Raw genomic sequence first — 22905 nt, forward strand, 5'->3', positions numbered from 1 at the left:
TTTCTGTAGGCCTGTTAATAAAGAACTTTAACGAATGGAAGAAATGGCCCAGAGATTAAGCCATCTATCTTTGGAAACTTGGTATAGATTTTGTATATTAATAAATGATGAAGGCAAGATTTTAAATCTGAGGGTAGAATGGTTTATTGGATCAATTCCCCTCATTTCATACATTTCTTTGTGCCTGTCTCTATCTCTATCCTCTCTCATTTTTGATTTGTAAGTCTGTTTTTTGAAATTTCACCTAATATTTGCACAAATAACATGTTTGTTATATTATCTGTCTCCCCCACCTTCACACTATTATTTCAGTGTTACAGCTCTCATTTCCTCTAACAGAATCAAGTAATTAGTGATGGAGAAAACAGGGCATGGAAAAAAGCGGAAGATGCCAAGTGTGGTTTGAAGTAGGGTCCAGAGTTCCAGAAATAATTGCTGGAGTCCTGCTGTTGAGTCATGTGTTTAGAGGATCAGCTTCTCTAGGAATGTGGTCCTGGTCAGATGGTTCTTCTGGTCAGGGAATCTCTCTCTAAACTGTTAGTGAAAAGATAATAATACTTGTTCCTTAACACCACAGGGGAATAACACCTGTCCCTCAATACCACCGGTGAAAGTGCTTCTGCAGGTTCATTTTTCTGATGAATCAATTCAATGCTGCTTCTTTTTGTCAGATGTGAATAGACATAAAAATAGGTAGGATACAGGAGTGTGTAGAACAACAGACTCCTGGGTATGTGCCCTCTCTGAAGGGACATCATGAACTAAGTATAAGTTTCCCTCAAGCTTCAACCCCAGGGCTACCTAGATTCAGAGTATACAGACCTGCCTTTCCTTCTCTTTTAACAAAAAAATGGAAAAGAGAAAAAGTTCTTTAATCTTTAAAAATTGTGTCCTTTAGTTTTAAAATGATGACATATATAGCTTAAGTACTGAAAAATAAAAAGTAGATTTCAGATTAGACTATACATCTTTGCACATTATTCATAAAATGTGTTAATCTTTAACAAGCACCTGTTGCTACTCTACTTCCAACACATTACAGGTCCTTGTGGATTATGTTGTACTTCATCCCAGGACTCAGCTCTTGTATTTAGTAAGCACATGGGCACATTGTCTTAATGCTGCACAGAGATCTTGTATTTTATCCCAGTGCACAGTTTTGTATTCCTGAATATAAAGGGAATGGAAAGCGTCTTCAAATGGAAACCCAGAAGAATTTGGAAAAGGAGAAAAGAAAAAACTTTAATTTGTTGGAGACATTAAAGTTTTGCAAATACTTGATTAAATCAAACAACAGGAAACTGCATCTTGAAAAATCATACTGATGTGAAATTGCCAAACCCTGGTGAGAACAGAGAAGCAATTCCATAGGGTCATGACCTTTCAGGGAAACTTCCTTAAATTGCAGTTGGAAACCAAGGAGAAAACTTTTCTTTCTTTCTTTCTTTCTTTCTTTCTTTCTTTCTTTCTTTCTTTCTTTCTTTTTTTTTTTTTTTTTTAAGATTTTTATTTATTTATTTGACGGAGATCACAAGTAGGCAAGAGGCATTCAAAGAGATAGAGGAGGAGGAAGCAGGCTCCCTGCGGAGCATAGAGCCAAATGTGGGGCTGGATCCCAGGACCCTTGGATCATGACCCAAGCAGAAGGCAGAGGCTTTAACCCACTGAGCTACCCAGGTGCCCCAAGAAGGAAACTTTTGCTTCTTTACTTTTTTCCTGGAGACCATGTTGAAGATTGATAAGTAGTGGGGAACATTCTCTACCTTGTCAGCCAGAGTTACTCTTCCTCTCCCTCTTATATGTACAAGTAAGACTTGGGACACACTTTACATGTTGGGTAGCCATTGAAGGGGCTTTTCTCTGTGCGGTATAAGAGATTACCATCACCAGAATTTTCAAGAAACTGAAAAATGGTGAGATTTATAATGCATATTTTGCATTTTCAGAGAGAATTTTAAAGTGTGAGATAGTACTTAAAAGAATGGTGTTGTTGTCCAGCTACCAAGTTTAATGCAAGCATTAGTCTATCGCTTAGCTGTGGACCGCTGGGCCAGCTGTATAACTTTTTTTTCACCCTAAATCTTCATTTTTAATGTAGATCATATATAAAACATCTCAAAGGATTTGGAAACAAAATAATTCACGTGGTGTTCACAGGACAGCACTTGACACAATAATATGTTATCAATAAATAGGCAGCTGTTAGAATGAAAACATTTTTCAGAGGTTTAGGAGTACCTAATACATCAAGGCTAATGAAATTAGAACTTATTTAGTTTTTCATCTTCAGGTTAAATCCAAATGCTGATGTAATGCAACATATACCTATTTACGTCCTAGTCATGTAATCCTATTTTTTATTCTTTCCGGGCCCCTGGGTGGCTCAGTGGGTTAGGCCTCTGCCTTCTGCTGGGGTCATGATCCCAGGGTCCTGGGATCGAGCCCCTCATCGTGCTCTCTGCTCTGCAGGGAGCCTGATTCCTCCCTTCTCTCTATCTGCCTGCTTTTTTGCCTGCTTGTGATCTCTGTATGTCAAATAAATAAATAAAATCTTAAAAAAAAAAAGACATCCATATGTGGCTAAAATATACTAATAAGTGCATAAAATCTTAAATTTAGCCTCAAATAGGATTATAGAATATTACTTACAATGGTGACCATACTATTAATTCCTCATATAGTTTTGCTTGTTTGTTTCTTTTTTCCTTAATGTCCTCTGACACAGAACTAATGGATATGGGTATCAGCAAGATGTCAGAGAAATAATTCAGGAGAGCAATCATAAAGTCAAGAGCTAGGCTTGAATAAAGTATTAGTCACAATAGAATCTCTAAGGACAGAAATGAGATCCAATCAGGTCAGATTAAAAAAATGCTATGAATGAGTTGCAGTCTAGGGGCAGGGGGGTGGCTCAATGGGATAAGCCTCTGCCTTTGGCTCAGGTCATGATCTCAGGATCCTGGGAGAAATTCTGCTCAGCAGGGTGCCTGCTTCCCCCTCTCTCTCTGCCTGCCTCTCCTTCTACTTGTGATCTTCCTCTGTCAAATAAATAAACAAAATCTTTAATCAAAAGAAAAAAATGAGTTGCATTCTAAACTGAATACTCTAACAGTCTGGGTAAATGAAACAGAAAGAGAATCAGTGATCTAGAAGATAAGCTGAGGGAAAAGAAGGGAGTTGAGTAAAACAGAGAGAGGCATCTAGAAGCACATGAGGAAAGGGTTGGAGAGATTAATGAAGACATTAAACGTTCCAATGTCAGAATTCTTAGGATTCTCATATAGTTTTATAAACATACTTGAAAATTGAAACAAGAATTTCTATTATTTTCAGAATGATTGATGCTAGAATTAGCTTTGTGCCAAAATGAGTGGGAAGGAAATAGTGGGCAAAGGGGAGAGTGGGGAGGCAAAATTTCCCAGGTCACAGCCCAGGAGATGGTTCATAGTTCCGTTTACAGCCAGGAGGGTCCTTGAGCAATCTCTGGTGCACCTCCAGTGTATTGAAGAGTATGGCTATTGAGAAAGGATAGAACTTTGAATCTTTGGGAAAGTTTTGGCCATGATACCTCTATTGGTGAAAAGCTTATAACAGTTTAACAATTTTAGTTTAAGAAACTATGTTATGTTATGAGAGTTCCACCTGCACAAATTAATTATACTGGACACTTGATAAAATGTTTCTCAAGCCCCCTCTCCTTTTTTTTCCCGAACTGCTAAGTTGATGGAAAATGATGGTGTTGTGGATTTGAAGATTTTTAGGGATGTCTGGGTGATCCATTGGCTTAAGCATCTGATTATTGCTTTTAACTCAGGTGGTTGATCTAGTGTCTTGAGATTGTGCTCTGCCTCCAACTCTGCATTCAGCCTGGAGTCTGCTTCAGATTTTCTCTCCCTCTCCCTCTGCCCCTCCCGCTCATAATCTGTCTCGAGAATAAATAAATCATCTTAAATAAATTTGATTTTTGATTTTAAATTTCATAAAGTTCTCTCTAGATACTTACTGAAAACAAAAGTTTATTATTTTTGTAAGTTCATATCTTGATTTTGATTATATTAACACATCTGTATAAATGGGCAGAGTTATTATGCATTTGTTGTTTTTCTCTTTTCACATTATAAAAATGCTTCACCATTCATGTCCTCACACTATTAATTAGTGTTTCACTGTCAGCATCAGGTGCTATCAATTTGTCATAGCCTGAATTGCAGAAGCATCCTCCTATTGTTGACCACGTTAGGTATTTCTAAATTTTCACTATTATAAATTACATGACATCATCTTCTGTTATAAAAGTTAACACCCTATTTCACTTTTAGAATAACCTTTAGTGTGGGAGTTACTACTATAAGGAACACAAATATGCTTGTCATTCTGGAAATAATGAAAGGAATTTTTCAAATGATTGCATGAATAAAGCATTTTCACTGCAACTTTAGAATTAGTATATTTTTAAAACACATGATTTAAAATAAAACCACATATTTTACCTTATGATGATCTAATATTTGAAGCTTACTGTGTGTGTAGACAGTGCTTAAAAATAATGCCAAATTGTTGATAGATCGTATCTTTAAGTAATTGGGCACTATCTTCTGATTCTAAATTCATTTATTCTGTGTTCTTCATCAAAAGGCCTCATCCAAACATGAACAAGGGAATCAGAAGGCTTAAACCTCTACAGCTGGATGGAGAATTGAAAGGCCAACCTGCTCTTCATTCTTGCAAGGAGAGGAAAGGTCTTGTTCCTTTCTGTTGACACAGTGGGAAAGACTTGGGTATTAGAACTAAATTTTCTCTATTAACATCCAAGATCTAACATCTATTCTCAAATTTATCTTTGTATGCATGAGTTTCGTACCAGTACAATAAAGATAAGACCTAACATGGACTGTATCCAAGGCACTAGGCCTAGAACTTTTTTTGTTTGTTTGTTTTGTTTTGGTATTATTTAACTTAGTAAACATGGCAACACTCTGGTATAGGTTTTTTTTTTCCCCCCTTCTAAATTCCAGTTCTTATTTTAAAATGATGAAGAAAACAAAAACAAAAACAAAAACAACCACCAAGCAACTCAACACATGGATGCTTGCTCTGTGTTTGTATGGAACTTTCCCATGTATCTTTCTCTTTTATAAGGAATGAATGAACTCACCTTAAAGGCTATGTTCATTTCAGATGTTCAAAGAAATATTTGAGAGTAGCCATGATTTGCAAGTGCTTCTTAACCTGAATGTTATTCTTCTGTTTGCAGATCAGGCAAACTTCTAGCAGGGATAGCATGTAAATGTACTCTGCTCTTATTCTGTGCTCAGGGGTCGACATGATAACTCCAGTGTCATGCTCCTTTCCTTAGAATCCTTCTCAGCAGTTCACTCCAGGAAGCCACTGCTAAGTAACTAGAATTGGTAATTGAGATAAACTATTTCTCCACACGTGGGGGTACCTCCTTTCCCCCCTACTAGAGCTCTGGCTATTTTAAAGTATTTAATAATCCTTTTTCTCCTCCTCAGTTCTTCCTGAGCTTCCACTACCACCTTCAACAAATTTGAATTTTGTGTTCACAGTGATGCTAGAAACACAGAAGATAATTTTTCATGTAGATGCACCAACTTCTTAATGATGACTATATCACTTTACACTGGACTGAAACACATTTTTCTTTCTCATAATTGTAGCCTCTACCTGGTCCTTCTGGCAGCTTTGAGCTTTCCCTTGGAAATCATGCAAAACCAAAACTTTGTAACTTGAGTTTGTCTTCCTGGGACTTTCACAAAATCCTAGTTCAGAAAACAGTATTTGTTGTATTTTTGTTTGGATATATTGCAACTGTCAGGGGCAACTTGCTAATTGTGGTGACCATCAGCAACAGCCCAGCACTCCTCGGCTCCCCCACGTACTTCTTCTTGGCATTCCTGTCCTTCCTGGATGCCTGCTTCTCCACTGTCATTGCCCCACAAGATGATTGTGGACTCTCTCTATGAGAGGAAAACCATCTCCTTTGGAGGTTGCTTGACCCAGCTCTTTGCTGAACACTTCTTTGCTGGGGTGGAGGTGATTGTCCTCAGAGCCATTGCTTATGATCACTATGTGGCCATCTGTAAGCCCCTACACTACACAACCATCATGAACTATAGGCTCTGTGGCATTCTGATGGTATAGACTGGATGGCGAGTTTTCTGCATTCCATGATAAAATTTTTCTTCACTCTCCACCTGCCCTTCTGTGGCCCCAATACCATTGATCACTTCATGTGTGATTTGTACCCATTACTGGAGCTTGCCTGCACTGACACATCTTTGGCCTTTTGGTGGTTGCTAACAGTGGGTCTATCTGCATCATAATACTCTTTTTGTTGCTTGTCTCCTATGTTGTCATCTTGCTTTCTCTGAGAACCCATGAAGGGTAGTGGAAAGTTCTCTCCCCCTGTGGATCTCATGTCGCTATTGTGGTTTTCTTCTTTGTCCTCTGCATATTTGTATATGCATGATCTGCACCTGTTTTCTCCTTTGACCAAATGGTGACTGTCTTTTACACCATCCTAACTTCTTTGCTCAATCCTTTTATTTACACTTTCAGGAATAGGGAAATGAAAAATGCCATAAAGAAAATATGAAACAGACTAATGGTGGTTTGTAGAGACAAATGAAACATTGAAGTTCAAAAAATTGTGAAGAATAAAAGTCAGATATTCCAAACAAAATCTTTGTGTGTTTTGTCCTCTTTAATAGGAGCTTATATATTGGGAAAAAAAAAAAAAAAAAGAGAGAAAAAGAAAAAGAAAAAGACAAAAAGCCAGTAATATGGTGCCAGGAAAAATATTTTCACACTTAGATCACTTACCAATTCTGATTTGGTAATTCAGTATTCATAGTAAATTAAAAAGTGTTGGAGATTATGTTTACTTAATATGTAAGATTCAGTGAAAGATTAGGAAGAGAAATTACCCATCAAAACTCTTGCCACTCATCCCATGTTTTGGTAAATCTTTGTGGAGGAATGATAAAAAACATCTGAGAGATTAGAAACAAACTTAAACTATTTCAAGTTAAAAGAAACTTATGTGTAGGATATTGATCTCTGTGATCAATGAAGACAATAGTCAGGACTCAAGGGTGGAAGAGATCAAGAATTCTCATAAACTGAGCAGTATAGGAGATCGTACATCATATGACTATGTTCTGAAAGAGGAACTCATACCTTGGATTTTATGACCTCACTTCCCCATCTACTCTTATTTATTTTATTTTATTTTTTTATGTTTCAAGAAAAGTTATTGCTTTCTGATATGCTGATATAATTTAATTTTCTTATTTTATTTTTTTTTTGTCAGTTTCCTCTCATGGACTGTATGCTCTAGTTGAGGCAGGGAATTTTTTTTTGTTCATTATGTATCATAATAATCTAGAACATCCTTATGTAGGAGTTCAGTGAATAACTGTTGAATAAGTGCATAAATGAGGTATCTTCCCATATGCCCCTTTAAGTATATCTGTAACATTAAGACATCAAAGTAAAGTTTGGCAAAGGAATGTAGTTATTGCTGATATTAGATCTTGGTAATGGTATCTCTCTATATATATATAAAATTTTATATAATATGTATAAAATTAAATTTTATATAATTTTATATAAAATACAATTATATGTATATATGTACATACATGTATATATATATATATTTTTTTAAGATTTTATTTATTATTTATTTGACAGAAAGAGTTCACAAGTAGGCAGAGAGGCAGGCAGAGAGAGAGGAGGAAGCAGGCTCCCTGCTGATGCGGGACTTGATCCCAGGACCCTGAGATCATGACCTGAGCTGAAGGCAGTGGCTTAACCCTCTTAGCCACCCAGGTGCCCTACATGTATATATTTTTATATATATTTATACTATATATTTATATAGACAAATTTTTTATAATATATATAATTATATTTTATAATCTTTTATATAAAATATAATTAAATGTATATACAAAATTCAAGTAGAAAATAAAGCCACTGCTGTCTATGCACTTTCTCATTTTTCACACTCTGTTCCCTCTTCCACTCTCTGAAAACAATAAGTCTTGCTCCCAGTGATCTGAACTTTAATTGTGAACTATCTCTTTATTAAAAAAAAAGATTTTATTTATTTGACAGAGATCACAAGTAGGTAGAGAAGCAGGCAGAAAGAGAGGAGGAAGAAGGCTCCCTGCTGAGTAGAGAGCCTGATGTGGGGCTCGATCCAAGGACTCTGGGATCATGACCTGAGCCGAAGGCAGAGGCTTTAACCCACTGAACCACCCAGGCACCCCTGAACTATTACTGATCCAATTAAAATAATTTCTCTCCTCAAATTTTCATTGTATCAGTTGGGTTTATATAGCCAGCATTTCTGAATTATTCATTGGAAACCTTCCTTTGTAAGATACAACTTTAAATAAGCAGAGTTTAAATCAGTGCCCTGATTGATATTAAGATGAGGACAGAGGGGGCTTAAACTAAGACAAACCTCAGTTGGGAATCCTGCAATTGCACTACTGGGTATTTATCTCAAAGATATAGATGTAGTTAAAAGAAGGGCCATCTGTACCCCAATGTTTATAGCAACAATGGCCACAGTCGCCAAACTGTGGAAGAAACCAAGATGCCCTTCAACAGACAAATAGATAAGGAAGTCCATATACACTACGGAGTATTATGCCTTCATCAGAAAGGATGAATACCCAACTTTTGTAGCAACATGGATGGGACTGGAAGAGATTATGCTGAGTGAAATAAGTCAAGCATAGAGAGTCAATTATCATATGGTTTCACTTATTTGTGGAGCATAACAAATAGCATGGAGGACAAGGGGAGTTAGAGAGGAGAAGGGAGTTGGGGTAAATTGGAAGGGGAGGTGAACCATGAGAGACTATGGACTCTGAAAAACAATCTGAGGGTTTTGAAGGGGCCGGGGGTGGGAGGTTGGGGTACCAAGTGGTGGGTATTAGAGACGGCACAGATTGCATAGAGCACTGGGAGTGGTGCAAAAATAACGAATACTGTTATGCTGAAAAAAAAAAAAAAAAAAAGACAAACCTCAGTTGGCATTTGTTCTATTTCCACACAGTTTCTTGATGGGATGAGCATAGTCAAGTGATTTCAGGAAATCCTGGCATTTTTTTTTTTAAGATTTTATTTATTTATTTATTTGACAGAGAACACAAGTAGGCAGAGAGGCAGGCAGAGAGAGAGAGAGAGAGAGAAGCAGGCTCTGCACTAAGCAGAGAGTCCGATGCGGGGCTCGATCCCAGGACCCTGGGACCATGACCTGGGCTGAAGGCAGTGGTTTTAACCTGCTAAGCCACCCAGGCACTCCTCTGGCATTGTTTTGACAGAATTTGGAACCTCAATGTCATCCAGTCTTATGGTGTACAAGAAATTTAATGATCACTAAAGGCCTTTTTACTCAGAGATTGAAGAATTTTCATGAGATTGTTGACTCATCTTCTTGCCTTTGGCCACTTCAGGATCTCCTTGCAAACTATCCTCCAGAGTGCTGGGTAGTAACATGATTTTCCATGGGAAAAGTAATTTTTAATGCAATCTATATCATCTTTGATAGCTTATAACTTTTCTCAGACAACTTTCTGTGTGGATAGGAAGAATGGCACATATTTCTGTGTCGCTATGTGGAACAGCACACATCTTTTTTTAAAGACTTGTGTACACATTATGTATGGATGTATGTATATATGTATGAATGTATGTATGTATTTGAGAGGGAGAAGAGAGAAAAAAGTAGGGGGAGGAGCAGAGTGAGGGGGACAGTAGGAGGACAAGCAGACTCTGTGCTAAATGCAGAGTCTGACACAGGGCTCGACCTCATGACCCCAAGACCATGACCTGAGCCCAAATTAAGAGTTAGAGACTTAACTGATTGAACCACCCAGTACCCCATGGATGGCACACACATTTAAAAAGAAAACACAGAAGACATGTATTCAAAAATTCCTTCCCATTCCTTATTTCCTTTCTTCCTCTCTACATTGACTTAGAAGCGTAGTTAAGATTTGGAAAGGGAGTACTGAATATTAATGTTAAAAATTATATATATATATATATATATATATATATATATATATATATATATTTGGGACACCTAGATGGCTCAGTCAGTTGAGTTTCTGACTCTTGATTTCAGGTCAGGTCATGATCTCATAGTTAAGAGATTGAGCCCTGTGTGGAGTTCTTCACTGGGTGTAGAGCCTGCTTAAAATTCTTTCTCTCCCTTTGCCTTCCCCCCAACAACTCCTGTGCTCTCTCTCTCTCTAAAAAAAGTATTCAAAAGAAGAAAGTTGAAAGAAAGAAAAAGAAAAAGAAAAAGAAATTTTTATTACTGGTTGACTTTTCCTAAGAGAAAATTGGAAATTAAATATGGTGAGAAAATTGCTTAACATCACATAGCAAATAATGGTGAGGCTAGGGCTCATGTCTGTCTATCCTACATGTTGGCTTCAACAACTTTCATGATTCTAGAAGAGATGGGCTGAAGCAAAGCTTATGGAGAAGTGAACAGATTTTCCTCTCCTGCAGTTCACAGTGAGTTGAAGCTAACTAATTGGCCCCAAAGCATGTGTTTGCCCATGGACTGTCTGAACAAGTTGACACATTGGACATCCTTTGGGACGGTTGGGAGTAATGGTTTTCCTGGAGTTCCTGAGGCTGGATGCCTGCCTTAGGCATTTGTAAACTTGTGTGAGAGTTGCCATAAATATGCAGTGCTTTGGAAGAAATCAGTTACTCATATGTTTTCCAAAGGAGCAACTCTGGGAAGAGAGGCAGCCTCAAAGGAATTTCTCTCTCAGAGTGCAGGGATAAGGTTCCTTCACAAAGTTTTGAGGAACTGAATTAAGAAATTTCTCTTTTTTATGAACATCTCCCCTACTCCAATCTAGAGCTTGTTGTTTTTGTCTAAATTCGTGTTTTGGGGGTGGAACTGTGTAATGTAGGGCCACATGCAGAGTCCCTTTTCTGCATAGACTCTATATTCCATCACCTCTTGTGATAAAAACATTGACAAATCTTAATGAAGTATAGTTTGCATGTTTTATTCAAGGTTCATATGATTCACCCTCTAAGTAAATTGAAGGTGAAGATATGAAAAAAATTTGCTCTACTGGAAGTCATCTATTTCCTCATAAGCAAAGAGGTAAGCTTTTTAGTCTGTCTGAGATCATTTCCTCACATTCCCTTGTCAAGCCTGATCTGATGGAATCTATATTCAGAGGGTCTTCTAACAAATGGTGAAGTTCCTGGACACTATTTCTACCCATGGGGTGCTGAGGTAGTTAAGGCTTCCCAAATCTTTGCTGGCCTCAGTGCAAGGATTTCCTACTTTCAAATCATCTCTGTTTAATATAGGGGTGGGGTAGAGCAAGAAACTTCAGCATGGCATTGCGGCCAACTTGGGAGAAATTTCTCTCTTGGGGAGGCCCCTGATTTGAAAAGTTTTGGGTCAGTCACGATGCTTCTGGGCTGGGTGTAACTAAGAGTGCACTTTCTACACACTTGGGTTTTTAAGACTCTGCTTATGACTCACCCCTGCAACTTCTGTCTGGTTTTGGGGTGAGGGACCCTGTGGTGGGTCAGAAAGAAAGAATTGAACTCTCCAATGAAAACTCAGGTCAAACGACCCTCTCCAATATGGTTTGCTCACCTCCCCTCTTTTGTAGGCCTTTTCTATCTTCTCCCCTAACCCTTCTCTTCATGGTGTCTCCTCACTCTCATTCTCCTCTCTCCTGCTCTGACTCTATGCTCTCCTTGCCCTATCTTCCTCTTCACCATTATTCATTTGGGTATCTAGTTTTCCCTATTCCTCACCATGCAGTTTATAGAACCCGATTTTTACAGAACTGGAAGTTAAGGTATCAGATGGCACCCTTCTCTGATCTTTCAGGATTTACCTTCTCTTGCATGCAATGATGATAGGGATTTGATGTTTTATATGCTGTGGAGGGTGAATACTAGGGACAGAAAATGCTACCTAGTAGCATCCCATTCCTGCTTTAGCCTGACTGTTCTGTACCACAGAAACTTTCTGGATCACAGGTGAAACTCTGCATACAGATTTTTCTGTACATAAAGCAAGGGGCCACAACAAAATTGCAAGAAAATGTGAATGTCAAAAATACTAATAAAAGAGGAATATTGTTTCAGTGATGTTTGAACATTACAGAACAAGAAACATATATAATCTGGGATTGCATAATTCAATTGTGTGTATAATCTAAATATTAAGTATATATATTAAACTTATGTATGTATTTAATAAGAAGAAGTATTTATTAATAGAAGAGATAGAGGTAGAAGTCTATTGACCTGAGAAAACCAAAATTATATTGGTAGCAATATAATTTGAAATGTAAAATTTAAACAGGTTAAAAAGTTAAAATTAGGATTAAGGAGAATAAGAAGCATGCTCTATTACTGTGAAGTCACCCAAAATCTGAGAGAGAAGATAGTCTGGGAGTGTGAAGGGATAGTGATTAAATTCAGTGATAGAACTATGAGTGGTGGTGTTGATCTCATATAATGTGCATATCTTATAAATGCTACTTTCTTGTCTTAATGCCCCAAATCTTCTTTTTGCTTATTTAAACGAGAACAAATAGAGCTACATCACTTGGATTTACTGATTGTCCATTATTTGCCCCTGATCCTCTCTATTACAACCTTTTAAAGTCAACCAGATCCCCAGGAATCTAATGTTTTAAAACAAAACAATCATTATTTTCATTCTTTTCTAATGCTGTCAGAGACCATTGGAACTATTGATCACAGCATATAGTTTAAACATCTCTAGTTTATCATACAACTCTAGTATTATTTTAGCTAGATGGCAAATTAATTTTAAATTTTATTTAGACATGGAATTTTATTAGGGTAAATGGGAAGTTTATATTCTACTTAGAGAAATTGAGAACAAACTTATAGCATACTTGAACTTCAGAGAAATGTGCTGGAAAATCCAGTTTACATATTTAAGGCCAATACTTCACTTCTTTATCATTTTTGAAACTTCACTGACCAGCCAATTGATAATTAAGTGACCATTGTTCTTTTGAAACCAAAATTCAATTGGTATTATCACATATGGTTTTATGTAATTCTTATATCAGTAATGGTCTTATCTAAAGGTGTGTTATCCTTCTGACTTGGTTGAAAAGAGGCTGAAGAAATATTTATATGCCCCCTTACATAGATTGAAGATATTAGTATGTACTTAGTATATATTGGTAACTACTTTGTTTTGTTATTGATTCATTGAAGGATTGTTGATTTATCAGAAAGAGCTTCTCAAAATTTATACTAAAATAAATACTACATTATTTTTCACCAATATTAAAATGTACAGAAACATTGTAGACAGAATGAAAATAAATTGTGCTAATTTCCTAAATGGAAGCAATAGAAGAAGGTATAATTATGGCTGCCATGAAGCTGAATTAGGAAGAAATTTCTTCTTAAAGCATAATCCAAGCAAGGTACTCAAGAGGTCAGGAATAATAAAGGCAAACTGTTGACCAAATCAAGAAATGTTTATTTTAAGAGAGAGTCTCCAATTGTATATATTTTAAAATTAAAAGGGATAATCTTTTTCAGTAATTCAGCTGCATTTACATTGTAAGCACATCATACACATAGTTATATACTTAATAAAGTATCTATTAGGGTATCTAATTGTCAAATGAAGATAAAGCCTCAAGACCTTGAAGTGACCTGATCAAAATCATACAGCAAAGTCATTAGTTCTCAGAACTTGGCAGAACTAACCATTACGTGAGAGCTTTGTTACCACTGAAAATCTTGGTCCACATAAGAAGACCTTCAGTTAATGCTCATGGTTAAAGCATGGACATAGCATTAAAAAACAAAAACCAAGTTTCCCAAGTGATTTCAATATATGAAAAACTGAGAGCCACTGATTTATGTGTTGATGGAATTAGAACTATATAAGTGCAATTTTGAGTACAATTTCATCACCATAGCCAGGTCACTATTTCCCCAATTTTCTCTGCAGATGAACAGTTTCTACATTCGCTGTAACCATGAAATTGAATAGCAATGTGAGTGAATTCATTCTGCTTGGGCTAACCCAGAATGTTCTGAAAGAGAAAGTCGTGTTTGTGGTCTTCTTCTTTCTATACCTTGCAACTCTAATGGCAAATTTACTGATTATGATGACCATAAGATACAGCCGGACACTTGGGAGCCCCATGTACTTCTTCCTTTTCTACTTATCCTTTGCTGATACCTGCTTCTCAACAACCACTGCTCCTAGGTTGATAGTAGACTCTGTATCTGAGAAGAAAGTCATCTCCTACAATGAGTGCATGACCCAGATTTTTGCATTTCACTTCTTTGGGTGCATGGAGATCTTGGTGCTTGTCCTCATGTCCTTAGATCGCTATGTGGCTATTTGTAAGCCCCTGCGGTACACAACTATCATGAGCCACCGTGTCTGTGGTACAATGGTGAATCTGGCCTGGGTGGTATCTTTTATCCATTCTTCTTCACAGATTTTCTTGACTTTGGAACTACCATTCTGTGGACCCAATGTTATCAGTAATTATTTCTGTGATATGCCAACTTTGTTGAAACTTGCATGCATGGACACTCATTTAATTAATTTACACATAGTTTTTAATAGTGGGGCTATCTGCATGGTAAGTTTCATTGTCCTACTTACCTCTTATATTTTTATCTTACATTCTCTGAATAACCAGAGTGCAGAAGGAAGAAAGAAAGCCCTCTCTACCTGCACCTCCCACATTATCGTTGTCATCTTATTCTTTGTCCCATGTATATTCACATATGATCGTCCTGTAACTACATTTCCAATGGACAAAATGGTGGCTGTGTTTTACACTATTGGGACACCCTTGCTCAACCCTCTGATTTACACTCTGAGAAATGCAGAAGTGAAAAATGCAATGAGGAAGTTATGGTGCAACAAACTCTGACTTGAAATGGAAAAACAAACAAACAAAACACAACAAAACAGAGGACTCCAATTTCTAATTCTGTAACAGCTTAAATAAAATTGGGCTAATAGAAATCATTTCTATGTTTTCATCCCAGTGTGGATAATTGAATCTTCTCCCAGTAGGTTCTTTGTAGATATTGTAGAATGACTACAGAGCACAGACCCATTTCATTTTGAGTCAGCATCATACACTGCCACACTATCAAATACAGTAGTATTTGTGGGAGATAAGCCCAATTCACCTTTCTGCTGTCTGCACAGCAGATTGTGAGGTAGCCCTTATTTCATCTATCACCTTAGCTCCCTCCTTTGTACATTATTCTTGGTTGTGTTTCTCTTTTCCATGGTTCTGAGCTGGGTTGAAAGACTGGTCCCTAATTTTGACTGGCCTATTTTGTTGGAAATCTATTTTGACACTACTAAATCTTGATCTTTTCTTTTCTGGCTCAATGATGAATATCCTCAAGTCAGTACTAGAAGCTAATGATCCCACAGGACCATACATATCAACTAATTAAGCTATTTGGCCCTTGTCTTCCTGTTGTAACTTCTGTAAAATTGGCCTTTTCTTTTTCTTGTCTCTTGAGCATGTTTGAGGATATAACTCATGGCCTTCTATTCAAATAGTATAATTCTGGCTATAACAAATAAATTCATTGTGTCGATCCACAATTTCTATGTACTTTAATATCTTTTTTCTTTGTTCTTCATGCTTACCATTATTTATTCAAATTTTAATGTCATATACATTTCTCATATAAGTCCACAAGCATTTTCCTAATGGTTGGTGAATTGGGGACAATTTTATCCAATTCTGAGTGTTATATTATAAAAACAAATGAGCACACATATGAGAAAAGCAACAGCTGACAGAGAAAATAGAGCTAATGTTACAATATTTCATCCAAAAAAGGAATATACAAGGGATTGTTTCATAACTAGTGGATAAGATTGCTTGGTTGCCTGGCATGGCATGCAAATTTCTGGGTTGAGAGAGATGTTTCAGGTTATGGTTTCTTGAATTCTACCTTTATTAAGCAAAGTTTGCATGGTAATTTGACTTTCTATAGAGATTTCCCTCTTTGGAGAGAAAAGTCTTGACTAATGACTAGAATAAGAACATTAGTGTTTTAATTTATATTTTTCATGTATGTCATTAGACTTACATTCTATTTCAGGTACTGTTAATGAATGAGTAGGGACAACTATAGTCATTTCCTGTGAGAGTGGGAAATGAGTATCTCTCTGAGAATAAATATAATCAAGACTATTTTGCTACAGATCTGTAGCAAAGAAGCTACAGATGGAGCTTGAAGTATGGCAGATGAATCCGTATAAATCCATTCTGAGAGGCTTTGGTTAAGTAAGCCTCCTTGAGGAGAAAGGTCAAATTTCATACTCTGACAATGAAAGTTTGGAAGACTTACTTAAAGTTCATCTCCTGTACTGGAAAATCTCTCAATGTACAAATTCTATAGAGGTTCCTGGGTAACTGAGTCAGTTAAGCATCTGACTCTTGGTTTCTGCTCAGGTCATTTTCTCATGGGTTGTGAGACCTAGCCCCTTGTAGGGCTCCATGCTCAGTGGGGAGTCTGCTTGAAGATTTTCTAGCTCTGTCCTTTCCTCTGCTCTCATGCTTGCTCTCTCTCTCTCAAATAAATAAATAAATCTTAGAAAAATACAAATCCTGTAGATTATGAGACAGGAATTTCTTGATTGGTAACATAAGGCATCAATAAGCTACTTGCCTTACCACATTTGCCACAAATTTAGCTTTGCTATTAATTGGTATATTTTGGTATTGCTATAGAAACAGAGAGGAAGAACAGAAAAGAGGAGAAGGAATAAGTAGTGATGAAAGTGAGATTCTGAAGGAGAGAAGGCCTTTCAGCTTCAGTTTTAGGAACTTCATTAGGTGAATGTTTGTGGAAGATCACTGATAATCAGGAAGCATTTTTTTTCTTTTTCTTTTTTTAATCAGTTCTCTTTATCTAAGATTTCTCTGAAAGTACCTTTATTTAGGAAACTAAAGCTCAGAGGAAAATTTTCATTTCCTTATGTTATATTAAAAGTAAAATAAAATCAAGAGTCTTTGTGACTTTACATACTGTCTCTATGCTGATGACTCACAAATTTGCATTTCCACTACAGACCTCCTCCTTGAATGCCAGACTTGTACACTCAACCACTTGCTTGACACTTGCTTTCATATATTTATAGATATCTTTATATTTAATGATTGATTTTTTCCCTTTCAAAAGTCAGTTTAATATTCTAGAAACCTGTTTGTGTATAAATTAACAACTCAATATTAGATATTTTAAATTCACAGATAGGCACTCTTTGAAAGGACAATTATATAATCTGGACATACAGTCCCTCTGGGTGGAACTATCTAAACTCTGATTTTTAAAAAAATCTAGTAAAGATGATTAGCCTAAAGTTTTTCTGTCAGGTTACATTTTTCTTTCTGATTTGTGTTAAATGTTCTATTTGATTCTTTCTAGCAACTTGACTAAACAATTTATTTTTAGAGTAGACATGTAAAGCATGTTGAAAAGGCGTAGTATTCAGGTGCCTGTGTGCCTTAGTTGGTTGGGTGACTGCCTTCAGCTCAGGTCATGATCCTGGAGTCCCAGGATTGAGTCCCATATCAGGCTCCCAGCTCCAAGGGGATTGTGCTTCTCCCTCGGACCTTTTCCCCTCTCATGCTCTCTCTCATTTTCCCTTTCTTAAATAAATATATATATATATATTAAATGGCATAGTATTTAGTCCACTTAAGTTGTATATGACTTCACCTGGAAGATCTTTTTAGCATAATTAAACAGTCATGGTAAAAACTGCCTTCCTGAAACACAAGATTCCTGAAACATCTGAGCCTGGGCTGTTACACTTTCACATAAAGAAGCATGGTTCTACTAGAATAATGATAATTTTTATTTTATTTTATTTTATTTATTTTTTTTAAAGATTTTTATTTATTTATTTGACAGAGAGAAATCACAAGTAGATGGAGAGGCAGGCAGAGAGAGAGAGAGAGGGAAGCAGGCTCCCTGCTGAGCAGAGAGCCCGATGCAGGACTCAATCCCAGGACCCTGAGATCATGACCTGAGCCGAAGGCAGCGGCTTAACCCACCGAGCCACCCTGGTGCCAGAATAATGTAATTTTAAAATGTTAACTATTTTCATTTAGTTTCTTTAAGGCATAATTTATACTGTGGTGTGTGTACTCAGAAGACAGCAAAGATGATGAATTCCAGAGTGACTGTACTGAGGAGTCTTAGGTCAAATTGAGCAAAACTAGGCTGATGTGGTTTAGTGCAAGCTGTGACCCTTGGCTGGGCTCATGATGTGGTATCTGCTCAGCCACATCAACTGTTTGTTGCTTTGAGGTGTCAGGGCAATTACCTTTCTTTTCTTTTTTCTTTCTTTTTTTTTTAAAGATTTTATTTATTTATTTGACAGAGGGGGACACAGCAAGAAAGGGAACACAGGCAGAGGGAGTGGGAGAGGGAGAAGTTGGGCTTCCCTTGGAGCAGGGATCCTGAGGTGTGGCTGGAAATCAGGACCCTGAAATCATGATCTGAGCTAAAGGCAGGCACTTATGATTGAGCCACCCTGGTGCTCTGGGTGATTACCTTTCTTTAGTGTTGTGTAAATTGCAAATTTACATTCAGAATGAAAATGCACATTTCATTACTGCTAGGTTTTGCTATCAAATCTGGTGAAATTCTTTCATGAGACAGTCATGTTGGGAAAGCTTCCTGAAGAGCAGGTGTTCATAGGTGGTTTGAGCTCTGAGATGGTGTATTGCTCTGAGGTGGTGTATTGCTGAATCTTTACATTTCCAAGAGCAGGAGAAATCAGTATCCTCTCATCATTCCATGTGTGTCCTATAATGCAACATCTACCTGTGACTGTAGCATGCCTTCAGTACACATCTTTTTGTTCTTTCCTTTTTTTTTCTGTTCCTTTTCTTTTTTTTAAGATTTTATTTATTTATTTGAGGGAGAGAGAACACACAAAAGGGGGGAGTGGGATAAGGAGTAGCAGGCTCCCCACTGAGCAGGGAGCTTGAATCAGAACTCTTTTCCAGGATCCTGGGACCATGACCAGAATGGAAGGCAGATGACTAGCTGACTAAGCCACCCAGGTGCCCCCCACTTCTTTTCTTTAAATTAAAAAAATTATTATTGATATTAATTTATATTAATGTTTATATTAATAAATAACTTTATATTAATAGTAATATTAATAAGTAACAATTATTTTTAATAAAATCTTTTAAAAAGATTTTATTTATTTATGTAGGGGAGAGAGGGACAGTGAGCAAAGCAGGGGGTAAAGGGTAGAGGAAGGGGAGAAGTAGACCCCTCTCTGAGAAGGGCTTAAAGCATAGAGGATCCCCCCGTAAGATAGTTCCAGCACATTCTACACGATTACCCTGGTTTTGATCAGGTCTGTTAGGGGTATCACAATGGTGAAAATCATGTCTGCCAGATTCCCAGCCATGGTGGAGTCCACTTGGAAATAAGGCCCAGGTCTTCTGTGAATAGTTACTAAACTTTTAGTAGACATGGTGTTGCAGGGGAAGAGGTGCAGTGATGGCCCCTGAGTCCCTTCCAGGTCCTAGACTCCCTGTGTCTCCAGGACCCCTCCCCAGGGACCACCACCAGGCTGAGCACATCTACTGGCCGCATCCCAGCCAGGGAGATCAACAGTGACTGATTGTTGTTGCAGTCAAACACCTGTGGCCTTCCCCAGAAAATTCCATCCTTCTAGTTTCTCAGGCCAAAATCATGGAAGTCCAAACAATTGAGAATATCACAGCTCACACCTAACCTGTTAGAAAAACATTTGTTTGCCTTCAAAATATATGCAGAATATGATCTCTTTTACCATCACGTCTCCTTCCATCTATTGTGAGCTGCCATCATCTCTCACTTCCATCATAGTCATGAACTCAGAATTGTCCTTCCTTCCACCCTGCAGTGATTCCATTTTGCTCATAGAAAAAGACCAAATTTTTACAATGATTTGACCTTCTATTGCCCCTTTGAACCTTCTGGTGTTTCGATACTTGCTCCCTTAGCTACAGACATACTGGTTGGCTTTCTTGCAATTTCTAGGACATCAGGCAGACTTTCCTTACTTAAGATATGGGAGATTGCCCAATAGCTTCATCTACGTATGACATTATTCTAATTTCTCCTCAGTGAGGTCTTTCTTATGGTTATTTAATACCAAATTCTTATTAGCATGCCTGATCTTTTTATTCTTTTTTAAAATTTTTATTTTTTTATAAACATATAATGTGTTTTTATTCCCAGGAATACAGGTCTGTGAATCTCCAGGTTTACACACACTTCACAGCACTCACCATAGAACATACCCTTCCCAATGTCCATAACCCCATGATCTTTTTATTCTTTTTTACCTTTCCTTCCCCCCCCCCTTTCAGAGCGGTAGTGATTTGGGGCAGAGGGAGAGAGAAAATGTTAAGCAGGTTCCATGCCCCTTGTTGTTTCTGTATATTGTCTCTATTTCTTTCCAGTCTATGTTACTCTTGGGCTCTCTCTTCACACAAAGGATCTCCTTTAATATTTCTTGAAGGGCTGGTTTAGTGTCACAAATTCTTTTAGTTTCTGTTTGTCTTGAAAGCCCTTTATCTCTCCTTCTCTTTATCTCTCCTATCTTATTCTGCTTCTATGACAGCCTTGCTGGATAAAGTAGTTTCGGCTGCATAGTTTTTCATGTAGCACCCTGAATATATCATGCCAGACCTTTTCTGGCCTGCCAGGTGTCTGTGGATAGGTCTGTTGCCTGTCTCTGAAGTTTCTATCCATGTAGGTTAAGGAAGTCTTGTTCTGAGCTGGTTTCAGGACTTTTGCTTTGTCTCTGAAATTTGCAAATTTCACTATTACATATAGCGTGGTGTGTTGACCTATTTTATTGATTTTGAGGGGGGTTCTCTTTTTCTCCTGGACTTGAAAGTCTGTTCCTTCCCCAGAGTAGGAATGATATCTCATATACTTTGCTCCTAAATACCTACTGCCCCTCTTTTTCTTTCCTCTTCTTCTGGGACCCCATTCTTCTAATATGGTTTTGCTCTATGATATGACTTTTCTTTCGATTTTTTTCCTTGTGATTCAGTAGTAATTTATCCCTCTTTTTCTCAGTTTCTTTATTTTTTATCATTTAGTTTTTTATATCACTGATTCTGTCTTCTGCCTCATTTACCCTAGCAGCTAGAGTCTCCATTTTTTTTTATTTCATCTCATGAATAGCCTTTTTAATTTATACCTGGTTAGATTTTTGTTCTTTTATTTCACCAGAAAGGGATAATCTTGTATCTTCTATGCTTTTTTTCAAGCCCAGATAGTATCTTTTCTTTTTAAGATTTTATTTACTTTTATTTGACAGAGGCAGAGACAGCAAGAGAGAGAATACAAGCAGAGGGAGTGGGAGAGAGAGAAAATGGCTTCCTGCTGAGCAGGGAGCCAATGCAGGAATCAATCTCAGGACCTTGGGATCATGATCTGAGTGGAAGGCAGACACTTAATGACTAAGCCTCCTGGAATCCCCCAGCTAGTATCTTTATATTCATTGTTCTGAACCCTACTTCCAGCATCCTACTTATGTAGACTCTGATCTTGTTCCTGGCTGTCAGTATGCCTCTTGTTCTCTTTTCTGGGGTTAGTTCTTCCATTTTATCAGTCTGTCCAAAGTAGGATAGATTAATGAAAGAACAGCATACTAAAAGAGCAATAACCCCAGAGAAATGTACACTAAACTATTCACCTGTTCAGAAGAGACAGAAACTGGAAAAAGAGAGAGAGAAAAACAGAGAGAGAGAGAGAAAGAGAGAGAAAGAAAAGAGAATGAGATGGTTGAACAGAACAAATCAATACACTGCATTCTGGGTGTATTTTGGTCTGTATGTTAGAAGAAACTAGATCCTCATATTTTCAGGAAAGGAAAACTTTTATATATATATATATATATATATATATATATATATATATATATATATATTTATATATATATATATATAAATAAAATAAAATAAATAAAAATAAAATAAAATAAAATAAAATACAATGAAAAGATAAACTATACATATGGAAATAAAGATTAAAAAATACTTTTAAAAAGTGTGGATAAAACAAGAAATTAGTTGAAAAGAAAAAAAAATCAAAGGTCTAAAGAATCATGAGAAAATACCACAAATCCTATATATTTTTTTCCTCTAGCACTGGGTTTTTGCATTTCTGGTTGATCAAGAAACTTGATGTTAGTTGGATAATCCTGCTGGTCTTCTGGGGGAAGTCAAGTTATTCTGACTCTCAGATGTCTTTGTCCAGGGTGGAATTGCACCGAGTTTGCCAGGGGTTTAGGCTCAGTTTAAGTGGCACCAGATTGCTCTATGTGGGTTTTGTTCCATGAAGACTTTCCCACGGCTTTAGAAGATGAGAATGAAATGGCAGAAGCCTGAAAAAAGTTCATGCTTTTCACCCTTTAGTGAGTCCTCAGAGAAGAACACTCAATCACTCCTGTCTGCCTGGTTTCAGTCCACATACTGTGTTCATCTAGTCTGTGACCAAGAATTTCTATCTCAGGCACCAAACCCCATTTCTAGTGTCCAAACATTAGGGACAGCAGCAGGAGCTACCACTGCTGTTTCTACCAGGGAGGGGAGAGGGGAAATATCTCCATGGTTCTCCCACTTGCTGGACCCCTGACAAGAGACTGGTCACCAGAATGTGCTGCAGTTTGCAGTATATGGCAATACTGAGCAGAAAGCTGGTGCCTGGGCTCATTGTTTGCTACTACCTGGGAACTCAGGTGCAGTAAGGCATCCCCGTTCTTTTTGTGACCCTGGGGATCCT

The 22905-nt window shown here is 37.3% G+C and overlaps 1 protein-coding gene and 1 pseudogene across 1 annotated transcript; both read left to right on the forward strand.

Moving 5' to 3' along the window:
- Positions 1 to 388: 388 nt before the first annotated feature.
- On the forward strand, positions 389 to 6616 carry LOC131807870 (olfactory receptor 4C15-like; annotated as a pseudogene).
- A 7459-nt stretch (positions 6617 to 14075) lies between these two features.
- LOC131822465 (olfactory receptor 4C11-like) lies at positions 14076 to 14990 on the forward strand. Its single transcript, XM_059158785.1, has one exon. The coding sequence runs from the start codon at positions 14076 to 14078 to the stop codon at positions 14988 to 14990; it is 915 nt and encodes a 304-aa protein (XP_059014768.1).
- The last annotated feature ends 7915 nt before the right edge of the window (positions 14991 to 22905 follow it).

The sequence above is a fragment of the Mustela lutreola genome, chromosome 1 (assembly GCF_030435805.1).
Source record: "Mustela lutreola isolate mMusLut2 chromosome 1, mMusLut2.pri, whole genome shotgun sequence".
Taxonomy (NCBI): Eukaryota; Metazoa; Chordata; class Mammalia; order Carnivora; family Mustelidae; genus Mustela; species Mustela lutreola.